General features: G+C 41.0%; 1 protein-coding gene and 1 non-coding gene across 4 annotated transcripts in view; one reads left to right on the plus strand and one right to left on the minus strand.

Annotated features, from left to right (window-relative positions):
- The window catches only part of KLHL32 (kelch like family member 32), a 241,751-nt gene that overhangs the window by 30,928 nt on the left and 186,908 nt on the right, over window positions 1–23,915 (minus strand). For all 3 annotated transcript variants that reach the window (XM_066358849.1, XM_066358848.1, XM_066358847.1), the window contains one exon: window positions 9,169–9,895. In XM_066358849.1, coding sequence (XP_066214946.1) covers window positions 9,169–9,895 — 727 coding nt within the window. The remainder of the gene's footprint in view (window positions 1–9,168; window positions 9,896–23,915) is intronic.
- On the plus strand, window positions 17,666–17,784 carry LOC136390167 (U5 spliceosomal RNA). The gene has a single exon (XR_010748603.1). It is a non-coding gene; the product is annotated as a U5 spliceosomal RNA (small nuclear RNA).

The raw sequence follows: 23,915 nt of genomic DNA on the forward strand, positions 1-23,915 counted from the left end.
GTTAATATTAGTCATTTTTTATAGAGACAAACTCATTATTACTCCTTGATAAAAGGGTCAACATGGGAATATTTGCAATAAATGCAAAATAATTTTTTTATTATCTATTTTACACATTAGACTGTCCATATTCTTGGAGTGTTTACAATGCTACATTAACAATTAAAGCCAATAATCTTTCTACTAACTTAGCATGTGAATAGAAGTATACTTAATCCATGCATTAAATTAAAACTAGGCTCCACATTATTTCTGTCACACTTGAGGGAACCACAAAAATGGATGGCAAATTAATAGACTCAAAATCCTCAAGGAAAGTCTCAAATTTACAAAACAACTGTAAAGCAACGGTTGATGTATTTGCAAATATAAATTGTATTTATGTCACCTTGAGTGAACAGATATACTCTTGTGACCCAAAATATGTAAGGTATGCCCAGTGTGCTTTTTTAAATGAGTGTGGTGATAAACAAGGGTTAAATCTACTATAAGGCAGACGTCAGCTGCTTCTCAACATCCTCATAAAATGCCTTCTCCCTCTCCTCATTTTGTAGAAAGATGAAACCTTGCCTCCAAAGATTTCTGTGTGCTCCTAGCAGGGTCAGGCTCTCAAGGTCACCTCTGTTGGTCTCTGTTGTCCTGACTGTGCTCTGTTGTTGTTGGACCTTTTAGCTCCCTCCTGCCATTTACCAAATTGTTCAGCCATTCCCCATTTCCGTGATGCGGCTATAGCCTCTTTTCTCCTCTTAGGAATAAAGAAAATGACATTTCCTACATTTTCAGGCAGAGGAATTTAGCTCACTCATTCTACCTTCTTTTTCTAGATTCATCTAGAGACAGACACAAATGGATCATCTAAACAAAGGCTGTTCCCTCCATGAGAGGAGCTCTGCAGTCAGTGGGGTAAACTCAGAGGCAGCACACCAGGCACGAGCCCTGGGCCTGACTTCTGAAGGGCCGAAAACCCCAACTTTACACTTTTTTCTAATGTAAGCGGCCCAATATTTTCTTCAGTGCCTGGGGCCTCTACTGATCTTTTTTTGGTTTTTGTTTGTTTGTTTATTTGTTTGTTTGTGTCAGAGACAAAGAGACAGAGAGAGAGAGACAGATAGGGACAGACAGGAAGGAAGAGAAATGAGAAGCATCATTTCTTCTTTGTAGTGCCTTGATGGGGGCAGGGGGGGCTACAGTAGGGCTCGAGGTGGTGAGCCTTACTCAAACCAGATAAGCCCATGCTGAAGCCGGTGACCTCCGGGTTTCAAACCTGGGTCCTCTGTGTCCCAGTCCGATGCTCTATCCACTGCACCACCACCTGGTCAGGTGGCCTCAACCAATTTAAGCCACCTCTGGGTAGACCTCATATTTTAACTACTGTATTTCTCCATGTATAAGAAGCACCCTTTTTCAAAAAATTTGGGGTCTAAAAACTGGGTGCATCTTATACAGTGGTTGTGGCATTTCAAATGCCATAGATGGAACTGAGGACGAGGTAATATATGAAGACAGTGATTTGTCATCAGACACAGATGAGGACAAGCTAATGGATGGGAGTTCTGACAGAGATGAGGAGTTGTATGAATCTTACGATAAATAAAACATAAGTTCAATAACTTTATGTAATCCATTTTTTTTCAAATTTTGGGCCCCAAAACTAAGGTGCGTCTTATACATGGGAGTGTCTTATACATGGGGAAATATGGTACCTAAACTAACAATTTTAAACTGGACTACTGTATTGTAATGTGCAATCCTTGCAGAAAATGATGTTCTAAGCTAAACCAATGCATTTTACAGTAGCTCCAAATTATCACTAAATTTCTTTTTAACTTTATATCACCATTTATATTTTAGAAACTGCATTGTACAAACACAAAAAGTAAGGCATTATGTGGCTCATCTTTGTGTCCTGAGAAAGATAGTCAGTTAAACAATAAGAGATAGCCCTGGCCGGTTGGCTCAGCGGTAGAGCATCGGCCTAGCGTGCAGAGGACCCGGGTTCGATTCCCGGCCAGGGCACACAGGAGAAGCGTCCATTTGCTTCTCCACCCCTCCGCCGCGCTTTCCTCTCTGTCTCTCTCTTCCCCTCCCGCAGCCAAGGCTCCATTGGAGCAAAGATGGCCCGGGCGCTGGGGATGGCTCTGTGGCCTCTGCCCCAGGCGCTAGAGTGGCTCTGGTCGCAACATGGCGACGCCCCGGAGGGGCAGAGCATCGCCCCCTGGTGGGCAGAGCGTTGCCCCTGGTGGGCATGCCGGGTGGATCCCGGTCGGGCGCATGCGGGAGTCTGTCTGACTGTCTCTCCCTGTTTCCAGCTTCAGAAAAATGAAAAAAAAAAAAAAAAACAAAAAAAAACAATAAGAGATAATGACATGATTGTTGATTCTAAACAAACCTCCAGTTATGACCATTCTCCTGTGTGCCATTTACTTTCAGGCATGTCATTTGGAAGGTCTTCTTACAATGTGGGCATGTTTTTGAGAACTTGGTTGCAGTGATCATCAACTGATCTGTGTGGTGTTGTGGGAAAAACCAGACACACAGAGATCAAATTCCAGCATTGTCAAATCTTAACTGCGTGATCTAAGGAAATCATTTAACCTCATTAAGCCTCATTCCCAAAGCAGCAATTTGAGGGTAAACAAAGTGTTATTTCTCCAGAATAAAGAGAAGCCAGTTAGGATGAACGCTTTGTTCATTATTCTGGAGAATGTAGGTGATCTGATTGTTTGGCTACAGTCTCAGTTTAATACTGTAAAGGTTTCTTATTCATTTATTTTTTAATTAAACTTATTAGGGTGGGTGACACGGGTTAATAAAATTATATCGGTTTCAAGTATACAATTCTATGACACATTATCTATATGCTGTAGTGGTTTTTATATTCATCTCTTTCAGAGGGGGAGTTGTGGCAATTGGGTAAGAAGTAAAAAAAAATAAAAAAGGAGGAAAGAACTCCTAAGGCAGCTGGTTGCTACAAAAGCAACAAAGAAGATTTTAGTCTCTGGATATTCCAGCTCCCTAAGAACTCTGAAGCCGACATGCCACGTGTTGGAGCTGCGAGCCTCTACCCGAAGGTGGCTTCATCACGAGGTCACTGCCGCCAGGGGCAGCAAACAGACTCCTCTGTGCTCAGCACACTGGGTTCTCCCTCAACCAAGCCTTTGACACTCACCGAACTGGGATCCCAGCACGCTGAGCGCCTCCCAATAGTACCCTTTGGGGTATCCCCAGCCTAAAGACCTTCCATCATAACTGAATCCAAGGATCTGCCTTCTCCGGATCTCTGGTGAGCCCAACCAAAATATAGGACAGATATTTGCTGTCACCACACTTTTGTGGCTCCCAGCCTTACTGTGGACTCTGACACTAATTTCTTTTTAATGTCTGTTCCCTTTGCTTCCTCTCAGAGGCTTCTTCCAAGGCCTCGCCCTGCAGGCGCCCACCCAGTCCTGACACTGATACTCTCCAGGGCAGCCAGTCTCTCCCACGAGACAGCACCTCCTCAGCTTCCTGCCCCTCGCGGGGAGATTATCCACATCCAGCACTGTCTCCGGCCTTTGGAGCTGAGGGGTCTCCCATCCCAGACTGAAACCCTCTCAACTCCCTCCTGCCTGTTCAGGACTCCGTGTCTGTCAATATTATATCCCCTGGACTTGTCACCATTCCTGGGACCTGGGAGGTACTCTCAGCATTTACCAACCAAGGATGCCTATTCCCTTCACCTTCCATTTCACTGGCTCCTTTCCCTTATCTATACATTTCCTTAATGCACTCACATCCTTAAAAAAGAGAGAGAGAAAAAAGGAAAAAGAAGAAGTTCCCTCCTTGGACCCTGGATTTTCTCCTCTGGCTACTCTCTCTTTTCTCAGCCAAACTTCCTTCTTTTCCTTTCCTTCCTACCCGCACTTCCCCCATAAAGCCAAAATGCTATTCATGATTTTATAATGAAAAATGCGCTGTCACATGGACTGAGCTAGGTGTGTACCTAGAAACAGCACGTTCTCTCCCTGTAGACAGGAGCACGAGGACGGGGAAGATGTCTGGTGAGCTCACATTCAGGGGGTGAGGTTGAGAGGACGCCTGACCGCTGCAGGTTTCACTCCCTCACTTTCCGTTCACACCTTCAGTCACTGCATTCCAGCTTCCACCTTTTTCCACTCCCGAGACGACTTTCACTGAAATTACCATGAAGTTCCCGACTGAAAAGTGCAGAGGAAATATTTTGGACCTCGGGGTTCCTATAGTGTTAGACACCTTCCACTGTGTCCTTCCGCCAGGGCTGTGTTTCAGTAACACCCCTCCTCCTCTGATGGTGCCACCCCACATCCTCGGGATCCTTCTCAGTTCCGCATCCTCTGCATCCTCCTCGCGACTGCTTCCCAACCTTCTGCCCTGGGACCCTTTCCAGACCTTCTCTCGCCCATTTGTCTCCTCACACTCTCCACCAACTCACTGTACCTCATGGGCTTTGCTGGGAGAATCTCCTCACTTACATTTGCTCTAAGGAACAGAAAGCAAGGTCCCTTCTCTGGTTCTGAGGGGAGGGGGTTTTGAGAAAAATGAGGACACGAGTGGAAGAGTGTAGAGAGGTCTTGGGGAGCAGAGTGTGTACCCATACGGGCCCTCGGGTCAACTGGCTTCCTCCACAGGGCAGAGCTGCCCAGGCACAGACAGACAAAGTAGGTCGTCGGGTTTGTCTAGCATTGTGTGCTTGCCAGAGGGCAAGAGAATTATTTAAATGATTGGGCCATGCAGCCCAACCATGAGGAAGGAAGGTTAATGGGTTAGTAGGTCAATGGACCAGAGACCAAGTTAGGCTACAGGTGCTATAAACTTTTTTGAAATCTATTATTCCCTTTGCACTAATTTTTCCTGATTTCTACTATTTCTGTACCTAGGAAAGACTTCTGTCATCACACAAAGCAAGTGCTATACTATAATTATTCGTTTAAAAGTCTGATCCCACTATTGCACCAAGAGCACCAGCATAAGAACTATGTCTTACTCTACTTTGTCCCACTAGCACTAGCCTGGAACAAGGCTTAATGAGCTTAGGAACCCTGCTCGACACTTTCTGGTTGGTAGAAAAGTTTCAGGTGTGTGTGACCATAGTCTGTGACCTCACTGAACCACAGTCCAGCCTCTGCCACGCCCCCTGTTAGTTCTCAATATTTTGCATATAACTTTTTAGATGCAAGTACAGTATTTGCGCAAAGTAAAGCTAAACCTATGGCATTTTCAAACTATTAATTAAATTATACATTGTTCTAATTTCAATAAATACTAGAGAAGCCAAAGTCCCTTTAGTAGGTCTGAATAAATTAAAATCATTTAAAATGGGGCAATGTAAACTTCATCTGAATTTAATCAAGATAAAACTAAACATATCTTCTGGAAGCTTTAACAAATGTTCTTTTCTTAATGAACTATCTGCAAAAATCTTTGATTGTCAGCTCCTAGAGGGCAGGAAATATGTTTGCTGAATTAATCTTGTTTATCTATGAACCAGCACTAGACTTAATAAGAATGCAGCATTCACCAAAGAATCAAGAAAACACTAAATACTGCTTTGGGATAAATGCAGTAGCATTTGTCTTACTTTTATAGTTTTAAAGCACTAATTGTGTGGTTAGCTTCCCATTATCCTGCTGCTTTTTGACAAAAAAATGAAAAGGTAAGTTGTTCTGCAAGATGAGCTCAAGATTAATTTTTACTCACGGAAAAGGGATTGTTTTTAGTACTTTACAAACAATACCTTACAATAGAGAGCATACCTTCTAAAACACAACTGGAGAACATTCAACACTTATTTTATTTCAGTATTGTGACTTTCAAGTAAAAATAATGTGGAGCATTTGTGAATTGGGCCACAATATCAAATACTACAGGAGACTGTAAAACATGATCGTAAATACCCTAAATCAAACGCTAATGGGCATGTCCACACAGTGTGACTTCCTGAGTTCATCTCTGCTGGTCTCATTTTAAAGGTTTCCAAGGCGTCCTGACCCCAAAATAGAGACAAGGAAGGGGGTTGTGAAGAGATTGAGCACACTGGGAATTTTGAGTTTCTAAGCATCATTTACTTTTGTGTTCTATGGAGCGCGCACACACACAAATAGGCCTAAAATCCACAGTCTTTAATCCTTACTACCTCTACCTCAGGCAAAGCTTGCAAAATACCAGAAGAATGCCAATGAACCAATCCCCCATCAATTAAATTGGAAATACTTTATTATTTGGTTAAGGATAAGAAATAGCCTCACAAGTTTTCTTTGCTCCAACAAATCAGGGTGACACTTCGAAATCAGTGATAGGGTGAAATATACCTTTCTTTTTTTTAAGAAGCCCATTAGCAAATCTAGTCACCCCTCCCTATCCATGGTTAGATTCACAATTGATTTATTATAAGCTGGTCTTGAAGAAAGAGGCAAATGACCGAGGGTATTAGAAATGTCATTGGTGATCTCCTCCTCTTTCCAATGAGAAGCACTGCACTGTACACAGGGAAGTGAGTGTTTCATCTCAAGGGCACAGTAGGGAGAAACAAACCTGAGAACATTGTGATTGTTTTCATTAAGTATGGTTAACACAGGCGGCATACATTAGTGCAAAAGAAGAACAAAGAAAATGTGTTTCCTTTCACAGTAGGGAAGAAACAAAGTGACACAACAATAAAATCTGGAGTAAGCTGATACACTTAATAAAACGGAAAAGGAAATACCAGCTTGATACCAGGATGACAGATCTAGCCAGTCTATGATAAGCTTCTGGGCTTTCTTAAGACCTCGCTATTGAAGATATTAAGTATCCATACGTTTAAGATCATGTAAGGGAAACTCCAGCAGTTTTTTAAAAGCTAGTTTTATAGCCAAAAGTAAGAAATAGTTATGAGAAATTCATACAAAATTTAGAAAATATTGTTAATGTAGAAATGCAGTACATTAACAACGTATGAAAACCAAATGAGTCAAAAGCAGGAATATAAATTAGAAGAAAATATATTTTAGATTGAGTTCATCAATCCATCATTGTTTTGTTATTAAGTCAAGATCTGTTCTTCTATTAGCAAAGACTTATTTATAGCCAAATTTGAAATAAATTCAGCAAACTAAAAAAATACAGTCCTGCTGGTTATTTTCTTAACTATTGAAAAATGTACTTAAAGAGGAGGGAATAAGTATCTAGATGAGGCTTTTTAAAAAATGCATCTATATATACTAACATACACACTTATATCTAGTATTTATTTGGTATATAGGATCAGCAGTTCTGTGTCCAGCTTATTATTCTCTTCTTAGTCCTAATCTCAGCTTCATTCATTAATCACCAAGCACTAAAGCCATGACATGAGCTAGGTTCTTCAATGAAAATCAATAAAATCAATACATTGCCAATAATCGAGGTACTACCCAGAAAAAGTGAGACTGAGGCTTTCTCCCTGGTTATTGAGGACAACAGAAGGAAAAAAAAAATGGGCTGAGTCCAAGCAAATTTAGTTTAAATGCAAGGGAGAATGTTGTCAGAGCAGATGTTAAACAAGTAGGGAAGACTGTTGAAGAAAGCTGAGAAGCCGTCACAGGTGTACTTAAAAACGATTGTTTCTTCTATGTATTGTACAAACATCTCAGAGTTACTCTTAGTACAGCAGGTCCTCAAATAATGTCATTTTGTTCAATGTCATTTAGTTAGAATGTTGATGAGATGCCATAGGAACTTAACTCTTGTTTATATCAATTAGCCTGTGGTGAAATTGGTTTCCTTATACATCCTTTTGCCTAAAGTCACAGAACCTACTGATGACATTAGTTGAGGACTTAACAGTATTTGATTTTCCTTTTTGTCCTTGACATGAAAATTCAACAAGTTCTAACTGAGTTACAAAATGAGACTGAGTTACAAACCTGGAAAACACAGGTTGGTAATGTGATGTTAATATATATATATATATATATATATATATATATATACACACACACACACACACACACACACACACACACACACACACACACACACACATAAATGCCTCCCAGACTCCTTCCGGACTAGCGGAAAGGCAGCCACAAGGATTCCGAGGTATGTGGGTATGGCTGAAACAGAACTGCAGCGAGTGAGTGACTGCACATGGCGTTCATTGTACTAGTCTTTCTATTCTTTCCATACTCAAAGGCTTTAAAAAAAATGAAGAAAGACAGAAAGTAAAATAAAAATGCCCTTCCAAAATGATCAGGAAGAATGGAAGAAGAAACAGGAATAGAGGAAAGGCTGGCATGAGTCACACTACACAGATAATATAAACCATTATTTTAGACAATAGTTTCAATCCTTTCTCTCAGTGCACAGCAATCCTCTTACGTGGTTATAAACCCATTGATGTACCCGTCAAAACAGGTTTACTGGGCTTTTATTTCACCTGCCCTGTCACTGATGAACAACTCCTACCTAGTCAGGCAGCCCAAGTAAAGGTAAAGCAGAGGACCCGGATAAGCCATCGGTGTGTGACCTGACCAGGCGGTGGCGCAGTGGATAGAGCGTTGGACTGGGACACGGAAGGACCCAGGTTCAGAACCCTGAGGTCGCCAGCTTGAACACAGGCTCATCTGGTTTGAGCAAAGCTCACCAGCTTGAGCCCAAGGTCTCCAGCTTAATTAAGCAAGGGGTCACTGTCTGCTGTAGCCCCCGGTCAAGGCACACGTGAGAAAGCAATCAATGAACAACTAAGGTGCCGCAACAAAGAACTGATGCTTCTCATCTCTCTCACTTCCTGTCTGCTTGTCCCTATCTGTCCCTGTCTCTATCTCTCTCTGTCCCTGTCACAAAACAAACAAAAAAACCCAACCATTGGTGTGCAATACAAGCTATGAATATCAAAAACTGACAATCTAAACAACAGAAGGTTTGGTCAAAAAAGAGGTGTGATAGGCCACTAATTTCCATCTTGAATTTTTACTCCACTAATCACTCAGAAATTCACAGAAAGGTCAATTATTCCCCATTACATTGCTCTAAATAGGGTAGGTGCTCAATAAATGAATGTTGATTAGCTAAAACAGCAGCCTTGGCTCATTAATTCAGTTACACATGGCTACACTACCGAAGCTTGACTTTTCAATTTGGCCCACAATGAAAGTGTTTTTTGATACATCCAACGCATGAGGCATGTTGTACCTGATATCCAAAGAAGGCCATCTGCCACATAGCCAGCGTGACATGAAAGGGATCGGTCAAAGGACTGCACAAAAGTCCATTTGTTCTTCTTGGGGCAATAGCGCTCAACCGTAGGCAGAACCTGGCGCAGTTCATTCCTGCCCCCGACTGCATAGAGGTATTCATCCATGGCACCCAGCACAAAATGCTCCCGGCAGTTCTTCATGGGTGCTATCTCTGCCCAGGAGTTACTGCGGGGGTCATAGCGACAGGCAGTCCTCACAGCACACGTACGGCCGCTGGCATGCTCCACTTCCCCTCCGGCCACAAACAGGAAGTCCCCCATGACTGCCACACAGTGGTGGCTCCTTCCCACGGGCATGGGGGCCAGCTCACTCCAGTTGGCAATGGCAGCTATGAGCGCGTTTTCCTGATCAACAGGATTGAAGTACCGAAGTTCCTTGACTTTACAAACCTCACGCTTTTTCCCACCGATGATGTACAGAGTATCTGACTGGAACCGTGGCTTGGTCCTGTGAGTCTGCCACACAGGCTGTGCATAGATGCTCTGGTGATACTCCAGGGCCTCATTGACAAGAGCTGTCGCCGTCTCACTCGCCTGGACGAGGGGGTGGGACAGGGCCACTGTATGGAGAGTATCCACGTCCATCAGGCCGAAGCGGATGTACTGCAGGAGCCCGTCCATGTACTGGTAATGGCAGTTGTGTTCCAGCCACCTCACGGCGAGCTGAAACAGAGGGGCGAGACGACAGAGCAGTGCAAAGGTGAGAGAGAGCCTGAGCAACGGCACACAGGCAGGTCCCTGTGCAGGCTTTCCAATACCTAATAACACATAACACATCTTTTTTTCACAAGTCATATTTTGATACCTGTAAAGGTTTTTCCCCCTTCGAAAGAAAGAAAGAAAGAAAGAAAGAAAGAAAGAAAGAAAGAAAGAAAGAAAGAAAGAAAGAAAGAAAAGAAAGAAAAAATAACTCAAGACATTGTTGTAGGCATTAGAAACAATGTTAAGCAACAGCAATATCACTTGGAGTGAATAATCACTTTTCAAAGAACAAAAATACTGTTGTGAATAGCGGGTTCCCTTATGTTTCATGCATAAGAGGCCTGGCGCAACCCACCCCCAGGAAATGTCAACAGTGAGCAGTGTCATCACAGCCCCAGCAATATATGTCAACCCATGAGTCAAGGTGCTGTATCAATACAAGCAATGTAAGAAAATATGTAATCATCTGAGACCACGGGGTGCACTTGAGAGAAAATCAATATGACACGAGCAGAATGATTTAGAAAGGGAAAGGACATTTTCCCCCTGCCCCTTCAGTAAGTATATCAGTCAGGAAGCAGGAGAAGAAAAAGAAAGATTGCAATCTATCAATTTAATTTCTTTCTCAATTAATTTTCATCTTCAAGACAGTTGTTATTTACCCACGGAAGATCCTGGCAATTTCTTAGAGTCCTTTTCACAGAAACAGGATATAGAGATTATCTTTGTATTATGAACAAAATAACAGAATGTAAGCCTAACCTTTGTGTTTAGGTCTAGATTTCTTTTGGGAAGGAAAAGAGTAAGAACTTTTGGCTACAGACAACTAGAATTTCTTCAACTAAAGTAGATGCATTAAGTCACAAATAATAAAACTGAACAACCGTTTAGAAAAGATCATCGGCAAAATACAAATTCATGTTATGGAGCACCTGAAGTAATTTAATTAATGTGACTTAATATTTAAGTTTGGCAAACTCGCCCACACACTAGCATAAGAAATCATAACTAATTATCTCTGGCCAACATATTTCATAAGAACTTTTGTTAGCAGCACGTATAGTAAACTTGATGTCCGAGACAAATTATTAATGTGGATCTGAAGGAACAGCATGAAAAGGTAATGAAGTAGAATACCGAATCATTTTATTTGGTTGTACTTCTATCTGTCCTGGCGAAAAGGCTCACTAAACTCTCTGAAGCACTAGATGATTTCAGACTTTCAGAGTTTCTGTATTCATTTGACAAACAGCTCCAAAAGGCAACACATATTCTGGGTTTATCTTTTTAGCTTCCTGAACAAAGAGAATGTAGGAAGTGAATTCACTCCCAGTGTGCCCTGAATTGCCTCTTTCATGAGTAACACAGTTTGAAGAAGTGGCAAAAGAATGTCGCTGGGTGCAGGTAGCCCACAAAGCCCAGGAGGGAGACGTGATGGAGGGCAGGGGCGTGATGCTCTCTAGCTGTTTGTCTAGAAACTGGTGCTTTTAATTTAAATAAGATAGAAACCTCATAAAAATATCTGTGTATGGTAAAACAGCAATAGTCAAAGAGACGGCAGGAGAAAAACATCACTCATCCATCACCAGGTCCCTGCCAGAAATGCAGAGCTCCCACAGGCAACATCCTGGTGTTTCTCTACCATAATTTTAGAATTTTCAAGGGTTGGGGTTCCAATTATTTCCCTGGGAAGATACTGCCACAACTTAATAAGTGATTTCTCATTCTTTGCCCACAGAGTTTTCAAAAGTCGTCAGGGATAAAGTCATCCCACTCAAGGTAATTTTCCCATGCACTAGGTAAAATGGTCTAAAACAGCGTCTTTAATATTGCTCCTAATTTCACAGACTAATTCCTGTAGATATGGCTTTGCTTTGTAACAAATTTCTCACCTCCTAATGTTTCTGCGTCTTTCATATGAATATCACAGGAAACAGCACTAGAGATAAATATCCATGTCTCCATAGGCTCTTTTTATAGCAGAGTGCTGCCCATCTAATTATATTTCTCTTTCCTCATAAATCAGTTCTCCCTATATACCACAATCAATCTCCCAGCCCAGCCCTAACGCTCTCCAGTTTATCTTTATCTGTCTAGCAAACAGTGTCACTTACTGTGCGAGAAGCACACCAGCCACAGTAGGCTTTCTGCCTTGAAGAAAAATCTCGAACAAGTCCAGTTGGCAGCGGGAAAGTGACCACTGTGATCTATCACTGATTAAATTCTGGCTTTGCCGTCTACTGTCACCCCTACATCACATGTACACATGTAGTAAGATGCTGCTTTTTATGTTCAAATTCCCTAAATACTACCTATTACAGAACACTGTGTGTACATACATTGAGTTTGCACTTCCTGGGATAATTTTTATCTTGTCTCTTGCCAATATTTCTATCTTCTCACAGATTTCATATAATTTTCACACTTTATCATTCATACATATTTTCAGACTACACAAGTCATTCAAACTTGGGTTTATCTTTTTTCCAGATCAAAAGGTAAATATAATTTACAATGAACTATTCTGCCACCAACTTCAAATCTCTCTCACCTAGACATAGTATTGTTTATAAATTTAAATCCAGTGCTTCTCAAACAGAAAATGAACACAAATTACCCAGGGTTTCTGGTCAAAATGCAGATTCTGATTCAGTAGGTAGGGGAGGCCCGGGAGTCTGCATTTCTAACAGTCTCCCAGGTGGCACGTATTGTGCTGGTCCACAGACCACACTGCGATAGGAATGTTTTAGACAGTTTCCTTCCCATTCATGAAACAGCAAATTGCTGCTTTTTAAGAGCAAATTAAGTATATTGTTTCAAATTTAAGAAGATTTAAATCAACCGTCTAAGTAGGATGCTTTAGCAAAGATATAGGATAATCGTAGCTTAACATTACAGGTAAAACAGTATCTTTCCCATAGAGTAAGATATGGGCAAGATCTGACTGTGTTCAAGACAGCGTATTTTGAGACATTGATTCTATAAGGTCTATAAATTAACAGCTGATTCTGATAGCATAAAGTAGTGGTTCTCAAAGTGTGCTCCAGGGCGCACTGGTGCGCCCTAGAAGATTTCCAGATGTGCCATATGGTATTCCAGAGAAATATGTGCCTGTTCGAGACCAAAAAACCAACAGGGTTTTTGGAGTTTAGATTTTGGGGGGACAGAGGTGTGGGAAATTGGCTATAAACTGACAGTCTGCCCAACCCCCCACCTCACTTGCCTGATTAGGTTGCAAAAGGCTGTTAAGCTGTGGTGCTGGATTGTTTACACTACCCTCCATGTTTCCTGGAAATACTAGAGGCAAGTTTCTTCTATCCTTAGTTTGGTATAAAGTTAAGATGATATGTATGGTGCAGGTTTTGGATTGATGATTAAACATAAGGAATTGTCTCTTGAAGCCTTTTGGATTTCTATAAAAGAAGAATATGTAGTAATATCTAAAAAAGCTTTGAACATTTTACTACAATTTTCAACATCCTATTTATGTGAATTAGGATTTTCTACCCTCAACACAAAAGTAAAAAGAGAGGAGTTCTTCAATGTATTGATGAGGAAATGAGAGTTTGTCTTTCAAATATATGCCCAAACATTGAAGAAATCACTAGGACACATCAGGCTCACGTTTCTCATAAACACAAGAATGAAAAATCTTAACACATTTGCGCCAGGACCTGCCGAATTTACTAAATCTTACTAAGAATGTATCTATATATATATAAAGATAGCTTTTTTTGTCTTTTTTAAATTTCTTAACCTCTTTTTTATGAATTCTAAAAAGCATAACTCAAAAACTGTAATGTCAGAATAAATTTAATTTTATTGTATTTATTTAGTTTAATTACCATAAAAGCAGGCTTGGGCTTTATATTTTTTCTTTAATATTTGACTTAATCATTATAATATATTTCTCAGAAATTTGTATATAGTGCACCTACAATTATTTGTAGGATTTTAAGTGCACCCCAACTTCAAAAAGTTTGAGAACCACTGTCCTAAGCTCTAGCATATATTGACTGGGTGGGAAATGGAGCATACAGTGGCAGTCTTCTCTCCCACTCTTTGGTGACAAAATCAGCAAGAGTGGAAAAGATATCAAGGATTCAGTCTGAGAGGGCACAACAAACAGTACTTAGAACACATGACCATTAGGCAGGATATTTCCTAAGCCCTCTAAAACACAGGGCAGCTGTGGGAATACGCTATGAAAATATGCAGAGTTAAGATGACAATTAGAGGCAGCGAGGGCAAAAACCCTGAGCTGACGGACAAGAGTCCAGGAGCCTCTCTGACCCCGTACTGGAACCAGCAAAATAATAGGATAACATTCAGCAACAAATGTTTAGGCTCTCAGAATAGAGATTAGGAGTCAGCATGTTCCTTGTCTTTTACTTCACCCCCTGAAAATTTCTGCTGTCTGCTTCCTTGAGTTTGTACTGGCTAATAAATATCTAAGTAAGGCTGGGGACAGGGCTTCAGTTTCAGTCTGCTGATCAGGGCTGTTGCCCACCCCCTTAGCCCCTTGGGGCATTTCATCAAGTCTCTAAGTAGTTCATTGTCGCCACAACAATGGGTACCTTGTGTGAGGGACAGAAACCAAATGACAGGTTTGCTACTCCAAGTAGTTCATTTTCTCTGCAACAGGCAGCGTCATCTCTACAGACTACAGGACATCTCCCAAGCACCCTGCTGGACCCAGTCTAGTTCATCTTACGCTACTGGTAAACTGTTACTTCCTAAAAGAAGCATTAGCTACAGCTTATTACAAAGTCACATCATCTCATCCTCAGATCCGTGGTAAGAACAGTGGCAGGGACATAGTAAGCTATACATATTTGTTGCATAAATGGAAAATTCCTTACAACTATTCTTAGGCTATTTCTCTTGAATAAACAATATCAATTCTTTTTTTAAACTTTATTTATTCATGTTAGAGAGGCAGGGATGTGGGGAGAGAAAAAGAGAGAGAGAAGGGGGGAGGAGCAGGAAGCATCAACTTCCATATGTGCCTTGACCAGGCAAGCCCAGGGTTTCAAACTGGTGGCCACAGCATTCCAAACTGATGCCTTATCTACCGCGTCACGTGTCAGGCTCAATATCAATTCTTGTATATTTTTATGTATCTATCTATTACAGGCTTCCGTTTCCTATTTTATTATCCCATCTCTATAGTTTCCCTATATTAAGCCCATAGAAGCTCTCAGAACTCCACATGGTGACCTGCAGTATGAAGGACTCTATAGGCTCTTGTTTTACTCCCTCAGATAACTGCTGCTGGCCACATCGACTTGTGATTCTTGGCAAAGCAATGAACATCATACTCTTTTAAGCTCTAAAATAAAAAATAAAATACAAGGGCAAGAAGGAACTTTAGAGAACATTCGGTTTGGCCCAAGCATCTCAATTTCACAAGTGGGAATCCAATCCACAGATAAGTTACCTGAATTAGCCCAAGTCATGCAGCTAATGAGCGGACAGGCTGGAACTAGAACCCCAGGTTTTCAATTATATACTGTGTTCTTCTATTATGTAGCATCATTATTATTTTTCCAACAATAATTACTTTATGGTAGAATACAGGAAAATGCATTCAAGTCCAAAGATAAATTTTTTATTCTCTGAATTAGAAAAATAAAGTGTTGTTTGTTTTTTTAAGAAAGAATGCTTTGCTTTGAAATAGGTAAACAATATATATATTTTTTTTTCTGTATTTTTCAGAAATGAGAAGCACGGGAAGGCAGGTAGACAGACTTCCACATGCGCCCAACCGGGATCTACTTGGCATGCCCACTAGGGGACGATGCTCAGTGCCTTTGGGGCATTGCTCCGCTGCAATTAGAGCCATTGTAGAGCCTGAGGCAGAGGTCGTGGAGCCATCCTCAGCGCCCAGGCCAACTTTGCTCCAATGGAGCCTTGGCTGAGGCAGGGGAAGAGAGAGATGGAGACAAAGGAGAGGGGGAGGGGTGGAGAAGCAGATGGGCGTTTCTCCTGTGTGCCCTGGCTGGGAATCGAACCCAAGACTTCCACACACTGGGCCGATGCTCTACCGCTGAGTCAACCGGCCAGGGACAACAATATTTTTTAATGAGTCTCATTTATGATTGCTTTTTCATAAAAAGCAGATATTTAATAGTGCCAATTAAGGAACAAATATGTAAGGGAAAGGGTAGCCTTTGATTATTCTTTATTTTTAGCTAGAGAAAGAGAGAGAGAGAGACAAACAGGAAGGGAGAGAGATGAGAAGCACTCATAGTTGCGGCACCTTAGTTGTCCATTGATTGCTGTCTCATATGTGTCTTGACCGGGCGAGGGGCCTCCAGCCGAGCCACTGACCCCCTTGCTCAAGACCCCGGGCTCAAGCCAGCAGCAGGTGAGTAATTACATCTTTTTAATCAACACTAACAAAAGATAAATCCCTGACAGCAGTGTCTGAAAGCAACAACTATTTCAGAGAACTCATCAGCCAGAGCTGAGTAAGCAAAGACTGGCATTTCTGCCCGCAGTCTTATTCTGCTCCTTGGCCAAGGGCAGCTATAATTATTCTCCTACTTAAAAATTGGTTGCAGAGGAGACGGCTTTGCTGTAGGGCACACTGAGCTCACACTGTGAAGGCACAAGTGTCTCTATCCTTGCTGGTCCTGTCATGCCAGTGAGACCAGCCACGGCACAAGCCTCCCCTCAGTGCCCAAAGGGCGGCATAAATTCCACAATGCCTCAAATTCAGAAAGGGATAAAGGAAGGGCAGAGTGGCAATCCAACAAGGTGCTGGCATTCCTGAACCCCCACCCCCACCCCCCAGAGCTGGGCGTGTTCGGGAGCTCTCAGGTAATAAGGAGCGCGAGACCACAAAGGCACGTTCCGATAGAATGAGTGACAGTACAGAGGCAGCTTCTGTTTCTAAACAGTATCAAGACACTCTCCATCTTTTACTATATGTTCTCCAAGGGCAGCTGCATTGACTGTATGTTACATTACAGTACAGTATTTTTATATTATTTTATAATGCTTTAAATAAATATAAACATAAAACTTTAGCAATATACCATTTTACTATTACACACAGTTTCTTTAGATGATGAATGTGGAAAGTTTCCCCCAAGCCAGTGTGAGCAGGTGCTGAGAATTGCCATGTTAAACAACACAGAATCTCACCTTTTTTAAGGTAAGTCATGTAAGGTCCAAGCAGTGACCTATTAAATCACATTTTATAGTCATGTTCTCTTCTTTGTACGAAATGGAAATTTTCTGTTTAAAAAGCCAACATGCTAAAAAAAAAAAGACAACATTTCTATAAAATCTAAAAGTACCAGAAACTAGGGACTCAGGATCGGAGCATTTTCCTCTCCTGAAACAAGGAAAATGTTCCTGTGGAGGAATATTAAAAATTATAACAGTGCTCACTTGAGTGCTATAATTAAAATTATGTCAACATTTTGCTTGTAAAACATTTTCCGAGGGAGGCTGCACATTAAGCATTATAGCTGACTACAGACTTACATGTGACACCGAGGCTATTGTTTCCTCTAAGAAATATATTTCAATAGCATCACATCTGATGAGGCCCTAGGTTCATATTCTGTCAGAAAAACAACTGCCAGACTTTAGAAGAACTTTCAGCTTAGCAGATGTGATAATAACATATGTTCTTTCACTGTTCATTTAAAACTTTAAAATTTAGGAGACTGACAAACACTCTTATTTTTATCTTTAGACTACAATGCGTGCCTGATAGTACTCCAATTTCTCTTCAGATTGTTTAAATCTTTTACCTTTTACTACAGATTTCCATGAAGAGGAACAGTTATGAAGTTTTGTCTTTGTCTTTTTTTTTTTTACGAGAGATTAAAAAAAACCCCATGATGCATAACACTCTCAAATGGCTTGGAAAAATTCCCTCCCTTTCTCTCTCTCTATATATCTATTCTCCTACTATCTATATCTATATCTACATTATATCTATCTATATATAAATATATAGGTTGATACAGAGGACATATGATAAAGCAAATGAAATAATTTGTTTAAAAACTTTGCAAATCATATATATGGGTGTCCTATACTATTTTTATTATTACAACTTTTTAAAGCTTGAAGTTATTTTTAAATAAAAAATTTAAAGAACAAAAACTTGTGCCTGATAATCATCTTTATACATATTTTTTAAATGCATACTGCCCAAGCAACAAAGGCAAGAGCCTTGAGACCAAGGGTGTCCTTTCCCATCGATGGAGACAAACTTACAGGACTGGAGGAGTCACAGTGACAATGACCCTGAGGCCTGCCTCATTTCAGTTCCCGGTATTTAGGAGGACAAATCAAAAGTGACCTGGGTTGGCCTTGGGTTCATTCTTACAAGAGAGGATTTTTAAAAGGTAGATTGTAAATCAAGATGAAGAGAAAATAAAGATAAGAAAAGAGATGAAGTGAGTATACTGTTCTGTCCTGTCTACCTGTGAGAATTGAATACCAATTTAAGCTGATGTCTGAAAAGCCAATACAAAGAGCAGTGTGAGTCCATGGCTGACACTGGACCTGTCACTTAGCTTCTCATCTGTAAAAGGAGTTGATGAGAGAGTCTCTTTTATCCAATCCTCCAAAATTCCTATAAATGGGTGAGGCAATCAAAACTAATCAATGTGTCCAGTATCCAAGCTGCAGATTTCCACAGTGCAGTTTCTGAAAATCTCTTATCAGAAAACAAAGTATTTTTGGTCTATAATTCTGTACTCACCAGAAATAAAAGTGCATGTGCACACAGGACCACATGCCTAAAATCCACTATGTTACATCCTAGTCTCTCTCCCTGGGAACAACTCTGTTCAGATTATATTACCCCCCTTAGTATATTTCTTACAAAAATAGCATAATCCCAGTCAATGAACACATTTTAAATTTATATGGCAACTGCCTGACCAGGAGGTGATACAGTGGATAAATCATTGGCTTGGAACACTGAGGTCCCAGGTTTGAAACCCTGAGGTCACCAGCTTGAGTGTGGACTCACCAGGTTGAGCGCAGGATCACGGGCTTGAATGTGGGATCATAGACATGACCCCACGGTTGCTAGCTTGAGCCCAAAGGTCACTAACTTGAAGCCCAAGTTTGCTGGCTTGAGACCAAGGTCACTGGTTTGAGCTCAAGCACTGGTTTGAGCAAGGGGTCACTGGCTCGGCTGGAGCCCCTGGTTAAGGCACATATAAAAAAGCAATCAATCAACTGAAGTGCAGCAGCTACAAGTTGATGCTTTTTATCTCTCTCCTCTCCTGTTTGTTCTTGTCCCTGTCTGTCTCTCTGTCTCTCTTGTGCAAAAAATAAATTTAAAAAAATTGTATGACAATTGCTTCAAGATATTATTTGTTTAGAATCCCAGAATGAGATTTTTTTATATATAAAAATGCAAATATTTTTTAAACTAGTCACATAAATTTTTATCTCAGGATTGTCTTTATTTAAAATAATCCTTTAATTAGTATAATGCGAAGCTTTTTCAATAGGAAGATTATCCCGCAGGACAATACAGACAACTACCATCACCTACACCAAGATGCTGCAGGGAAAATGAAACTCATTATTGTTCTCCTCATACTTGGGCAGAATACAGGAACAATTAGAAATAACTTCCTATACCTGCCCCCCAATGGTCTGACAATAGTTTCTGAGCCAAAAGATAATACTCATCCATCTAACCATTGATGGCGTCAGAGTAAGCTGAACTAAAGACATGAGACTTCTAAGCAAAATGTTAGTGTCTGCCATATTTATAAATAATGGCCTTCTGGATGTAAAAGGGACTTAACACATGGTCAGTGAAATATTAAGCTCATGTTAGAACAACACTGGAAAATGAAAGTAAATCAACTTGGTCAATAGAAGAAAACCCTGTTGTATCCCATTGGCAATAAGGACTAAACTGACCCCATTTGGGTCACATATTTTGCATTAGTTCCCACCTACTCCATGTACAGTGAGGATGCATTATCAGAGTGGAGTCTGCTGAAATGGCCAGGGAAATCTTGATGCTTTTTTCTACCACTAATTGCTACGTGCCCAGGGATGTGAATATAACCCAGTGAAAATGAGGCAGGAAACTAAGAGGACTCTTCAACCAAGGAACACTGAAGAAGCCACACTGAGACTGGTAGGAAAAGCGGAAATGTGGAGAGGGCTGCCCAGCTCCCCGGAGCGAACGGCAGCAGGGAGAGACTTGCGTGGTGGGAAGTGAGTTTAGCAGAGGGGAAAGGGTCCCGAGCCCCAGGAACAAAGCCCCAGCCTGCAGCCCCAGAGCCCAGAAGTGGTGTAAGGACAGTATTTAGCTGGAAACAAGTCAGGATACTGTTTGTGAGAAAGAGTCTGATTTCTCAGACCCAGGATCCTTCTTAAAGGGACTGCACAGAACATCTCTCTCACAAACACTCACCCGGGGCTCCTGGGGATGGGGGGACAGAGGAGAGGACCAGAGTAAAAGGAAGAGAGTGTAATCTAGGAGGCACAGGGAGAAACATTTTGGGAGATAGCCACCCTAACCCCTGGGACGAGTCACTCCCCAAAGCTGAAGTGAATATTTCCCCCGGAAACAGCAATACCAGCAAAGGAAAGCAGGAGAGCAGCCAAACAAGCTCCCCTGGGGCATTCAGAGCAGAGTCACATAGAAGGAAAGAGCTCTCGGGTCTAGAGTAGTGAGTCTTAGGGTCCGAGCTGCAACACCCCCACCCACGCAGCTGAGGGCACCCCGGAGGGCCGGCGGCAGCGGGAGACAAAAGCTGGTTCTGCTGGCAGGGGCAGAAGCCAGCTGGCCACCACTGGGCTCAGGTGTGAGCTCAATCTTGCCCGGCTGGGGAGAAGGGGGCGTGAAAAAGCGGTCAAGCTCAGCTGCCGGCAGCCTGTAATCCAGCCTGCGGGAGAAGGGCGGGAGCCCCGGAAAGGGTGGAGACCAGCCCCTGAGCAAGGGCAGAGGAGCACAGCCTTGCCCCACCTGTGAAACTCAGGCTTGCGGTCTGACTTGGTAGCCGGCTCCTCCCGTGGGGGTGGAGCCAAAAGCCCAGAAGAGGCAGAGTTCCGCTACTGAGCTGAGCTTGGGCATGCAGTCTTGCCGGCGGTAGAGCCAAGGCTAGCAGCCGTTCCTCGAGTGGGCTCCTCCTGCAAGGGCAGGGCAAAAGCCTGGAAACAGGCGGAGACTCGCAGCTGAGCAAAGGTGCTCGCCACTGCCCTCAGGACCGAGCATAACATCACACACGGGGGCGGGGCAAAGGCCAAGGCCACCAATGCTTGTGCACCCGAGCACGTGATCACAGCCACTCCCATGAAGAGAAAATGCAGAGGCAGAGAAATACAACACAAATAAACCAAGAGAAATCCCCAGAAAAGGACCTAAGTGAATCAGATATAACCAAATTACCAGATGCAGAGTTTAAAATAACGATTGTTAGGATGCTCAAAGATATTAGAACAACCATAGATGGCCATTACAAAAACCTAAATAAAGAGATAACAAATATAAAAGAGGACATTGAAATAATAAAAAAGAATCAGTCAGAAATGACAAATACAATATCTGAAATAAAGAATACAATGGAAGGAATTAAAAGCAGGATGGATGAAGCAGAGAATCGAATCAGTGAGTTAGAGGACATGATAAATAAAGGCACAGAAACAGAGCACAAAAAAGAAGAGACTCAAAAAGTCTGAGGAAACTCTAAGAGAGCTCTGTGACAACATGAAGAGAAATAACATCCGCATCATAGGGGTTCCTGAAGAAGAAGAGAAAGAACAAGGGATAGAGACTTTGTTCAAACATATTATAGCGGAAAACTTCCCCTAATTAAGGCAGGAAAACATTTCACATGTTCAGGAAGCACAGAGAACTCCATAAAGGAGAAACCAACACCAAGACACATCATAATTAAAATACCAAAGCTAAATGATAAAGAGAAAATATTAAAAGCTGCTAGAGAAAAAAAGACTATCACCTACAAAGGAGCCCCCATAAAAATGACTTTTGACTTCTCAACAGAAACACTTGAGGCCAGAAGGGAATGGCAAGAAATATTCAAAGTAATGCAGAACAAGAACCTACAACCAAGACTACTTTATCCAGCAAGGCTATCATTTAAAATTGAAGGAGAAATAAAAAGCTTTACAGACAAAAAAAAAAACTCAAGGAATTCACTGCAACCAAACCAAGGCTACAAGAAATGCTAAGGGACCTGTTGTAAACAGATCAAAGGAAAAAAAGAATATAGCAAAAGAGGAATACAGTTTTAAAGAAAAAAAATGGCAATAAACAATTACATATCAGTAATAACCTTAAATGTTAATGGATTAAATGATCCGATCAAGAGACATAGGGTAGCTGTGTGGATAAGAAAACAGGACCCATACATATGCTGTCTACAAGAGACACACCTTAAATCAAAAGATGCACACAGACTGAAGATAAAAGGATAGAAAAAAATATTTCACGCAAATGGAAATGAAAAAAAGCAGGGGTAGCAATACTTATATCAGACAAAATGGACTTTAAAACAAAGACCACAGTTAGAGATAAAGAGGGTCACTACATAATGATAAAGGGAGCGATCCAAAAGGAAGATGTAACCATTATATATATCTACGCACCTAATATAGGAGCACCTAAATATATAAAGCAGACTTTGATGGACTTAAAGCGTGAGATCAACAGCACTACTATAATAGTAGGGGATTTCAATACCCCATTAACATCATTAGATAGATCCTCAAGAAAGAAAATTAACAAAGAAACATCAGACTTAAAGGACATAGTAGATCAACTCGATTTAATAGATATCTTCAGAACCTTTCACCCTAAAACAGCAGAATATACATTCTTTTCAAGCGCTCATGGTACATTCTCTAGAATAGACCACATGTTAGGGCACAAAAGCGGTCTCAACAAATTTAAGAAGATTGAAATCATATCAAGCACTTTCTCTGATCACAATGGCATTAAACTAGAAATCAACCACAATAGAAAAATTGAAAAACATTCAAACACTTGGAAACTAAATAGCATGCTATTAAATAACGAATGGGTTAACATTGAGATCAAAGAAGAAATTAAAAAATTCCTAGAAACAAATGATAATGAGCATACATCAACTCAAAATTTATGGGACACAGCAAAAGCAGTCCTGAGAGGGAAGTTTATAGCATTACAGGCATATCTCAAGAAGCTAGAAAAAGCTCAAATAAACAACTTAACCCTGCATCTAAAAGAACTAGAAAAAGAACAGCAAGTAAAGCCCAGAGCTAGTAGAAGGAATGAAATAATAAAGATCAGAGCAGAAATAAATGACATAGAGGCTAAAGAAACAATACAGAGGATCAATGAAACCAGGAGCTGGTTCTTTGAAAAGGTAAACAAGATTGATGAACCTTTAACTAGACTCACCAAGAAAAAAAGAGAGAGGACTCAAATAAATAAAATTAGAAACGAGAGTGGAGAAATAACAACTGACACAACAGAAATACAACATATTGTAAGAAAATACTATGAAGAACTGTACGCCAAAAAACTAGATAACCTAGATGAAATGGACAAATTCCTTGAATCATATAATCTTCCAAAAATCAATCTGGAAGAATCAGAAAACCTAAACAGACCAATTACAACAAATGAGATTGAAACCGCTATCAAAAAACTCCCAAAAAAGAAAAGTCCTGGGCCTGATGGCTTCACAAGTGAATTCTACCAAATATTCAAAGAAGAACTAACTCCTATCCTTCTCAAGCTATTTCAAAAAATTCAAGAGGAAGAAAGACTTCCAAACTCCTTTTATGAGGCGAGCATAATTCTGATTCCAAAGCCAGGCAAAGACAACACAAAAAAAGAAAATTATAGGTCAATATCCCTGATGAACTTAGATGCAAAAATCCTCAACAAAATATTAGCAAACCAGATCCAGCAATATATGAAAAAAATCATACACCATGATCAAGTGGGATTTATTCTTGGGAGGCAAGG

The sequence above is a fragment of the Saccopteryx leptura genome, chromosome 1 (assembly GCF_036850995.1).
Source record: "Saccopteryx leptura isolate mSacLep1 chromosome 1, mSacLep1_pri_phased_curated, whole genome shotgun sequence".
NCBI lineage: Eukaryota > Metazoa > Chordata > Mammalia > Chiroptera > Emballonuridae > Saccopteryx > Saccopteryx leptura.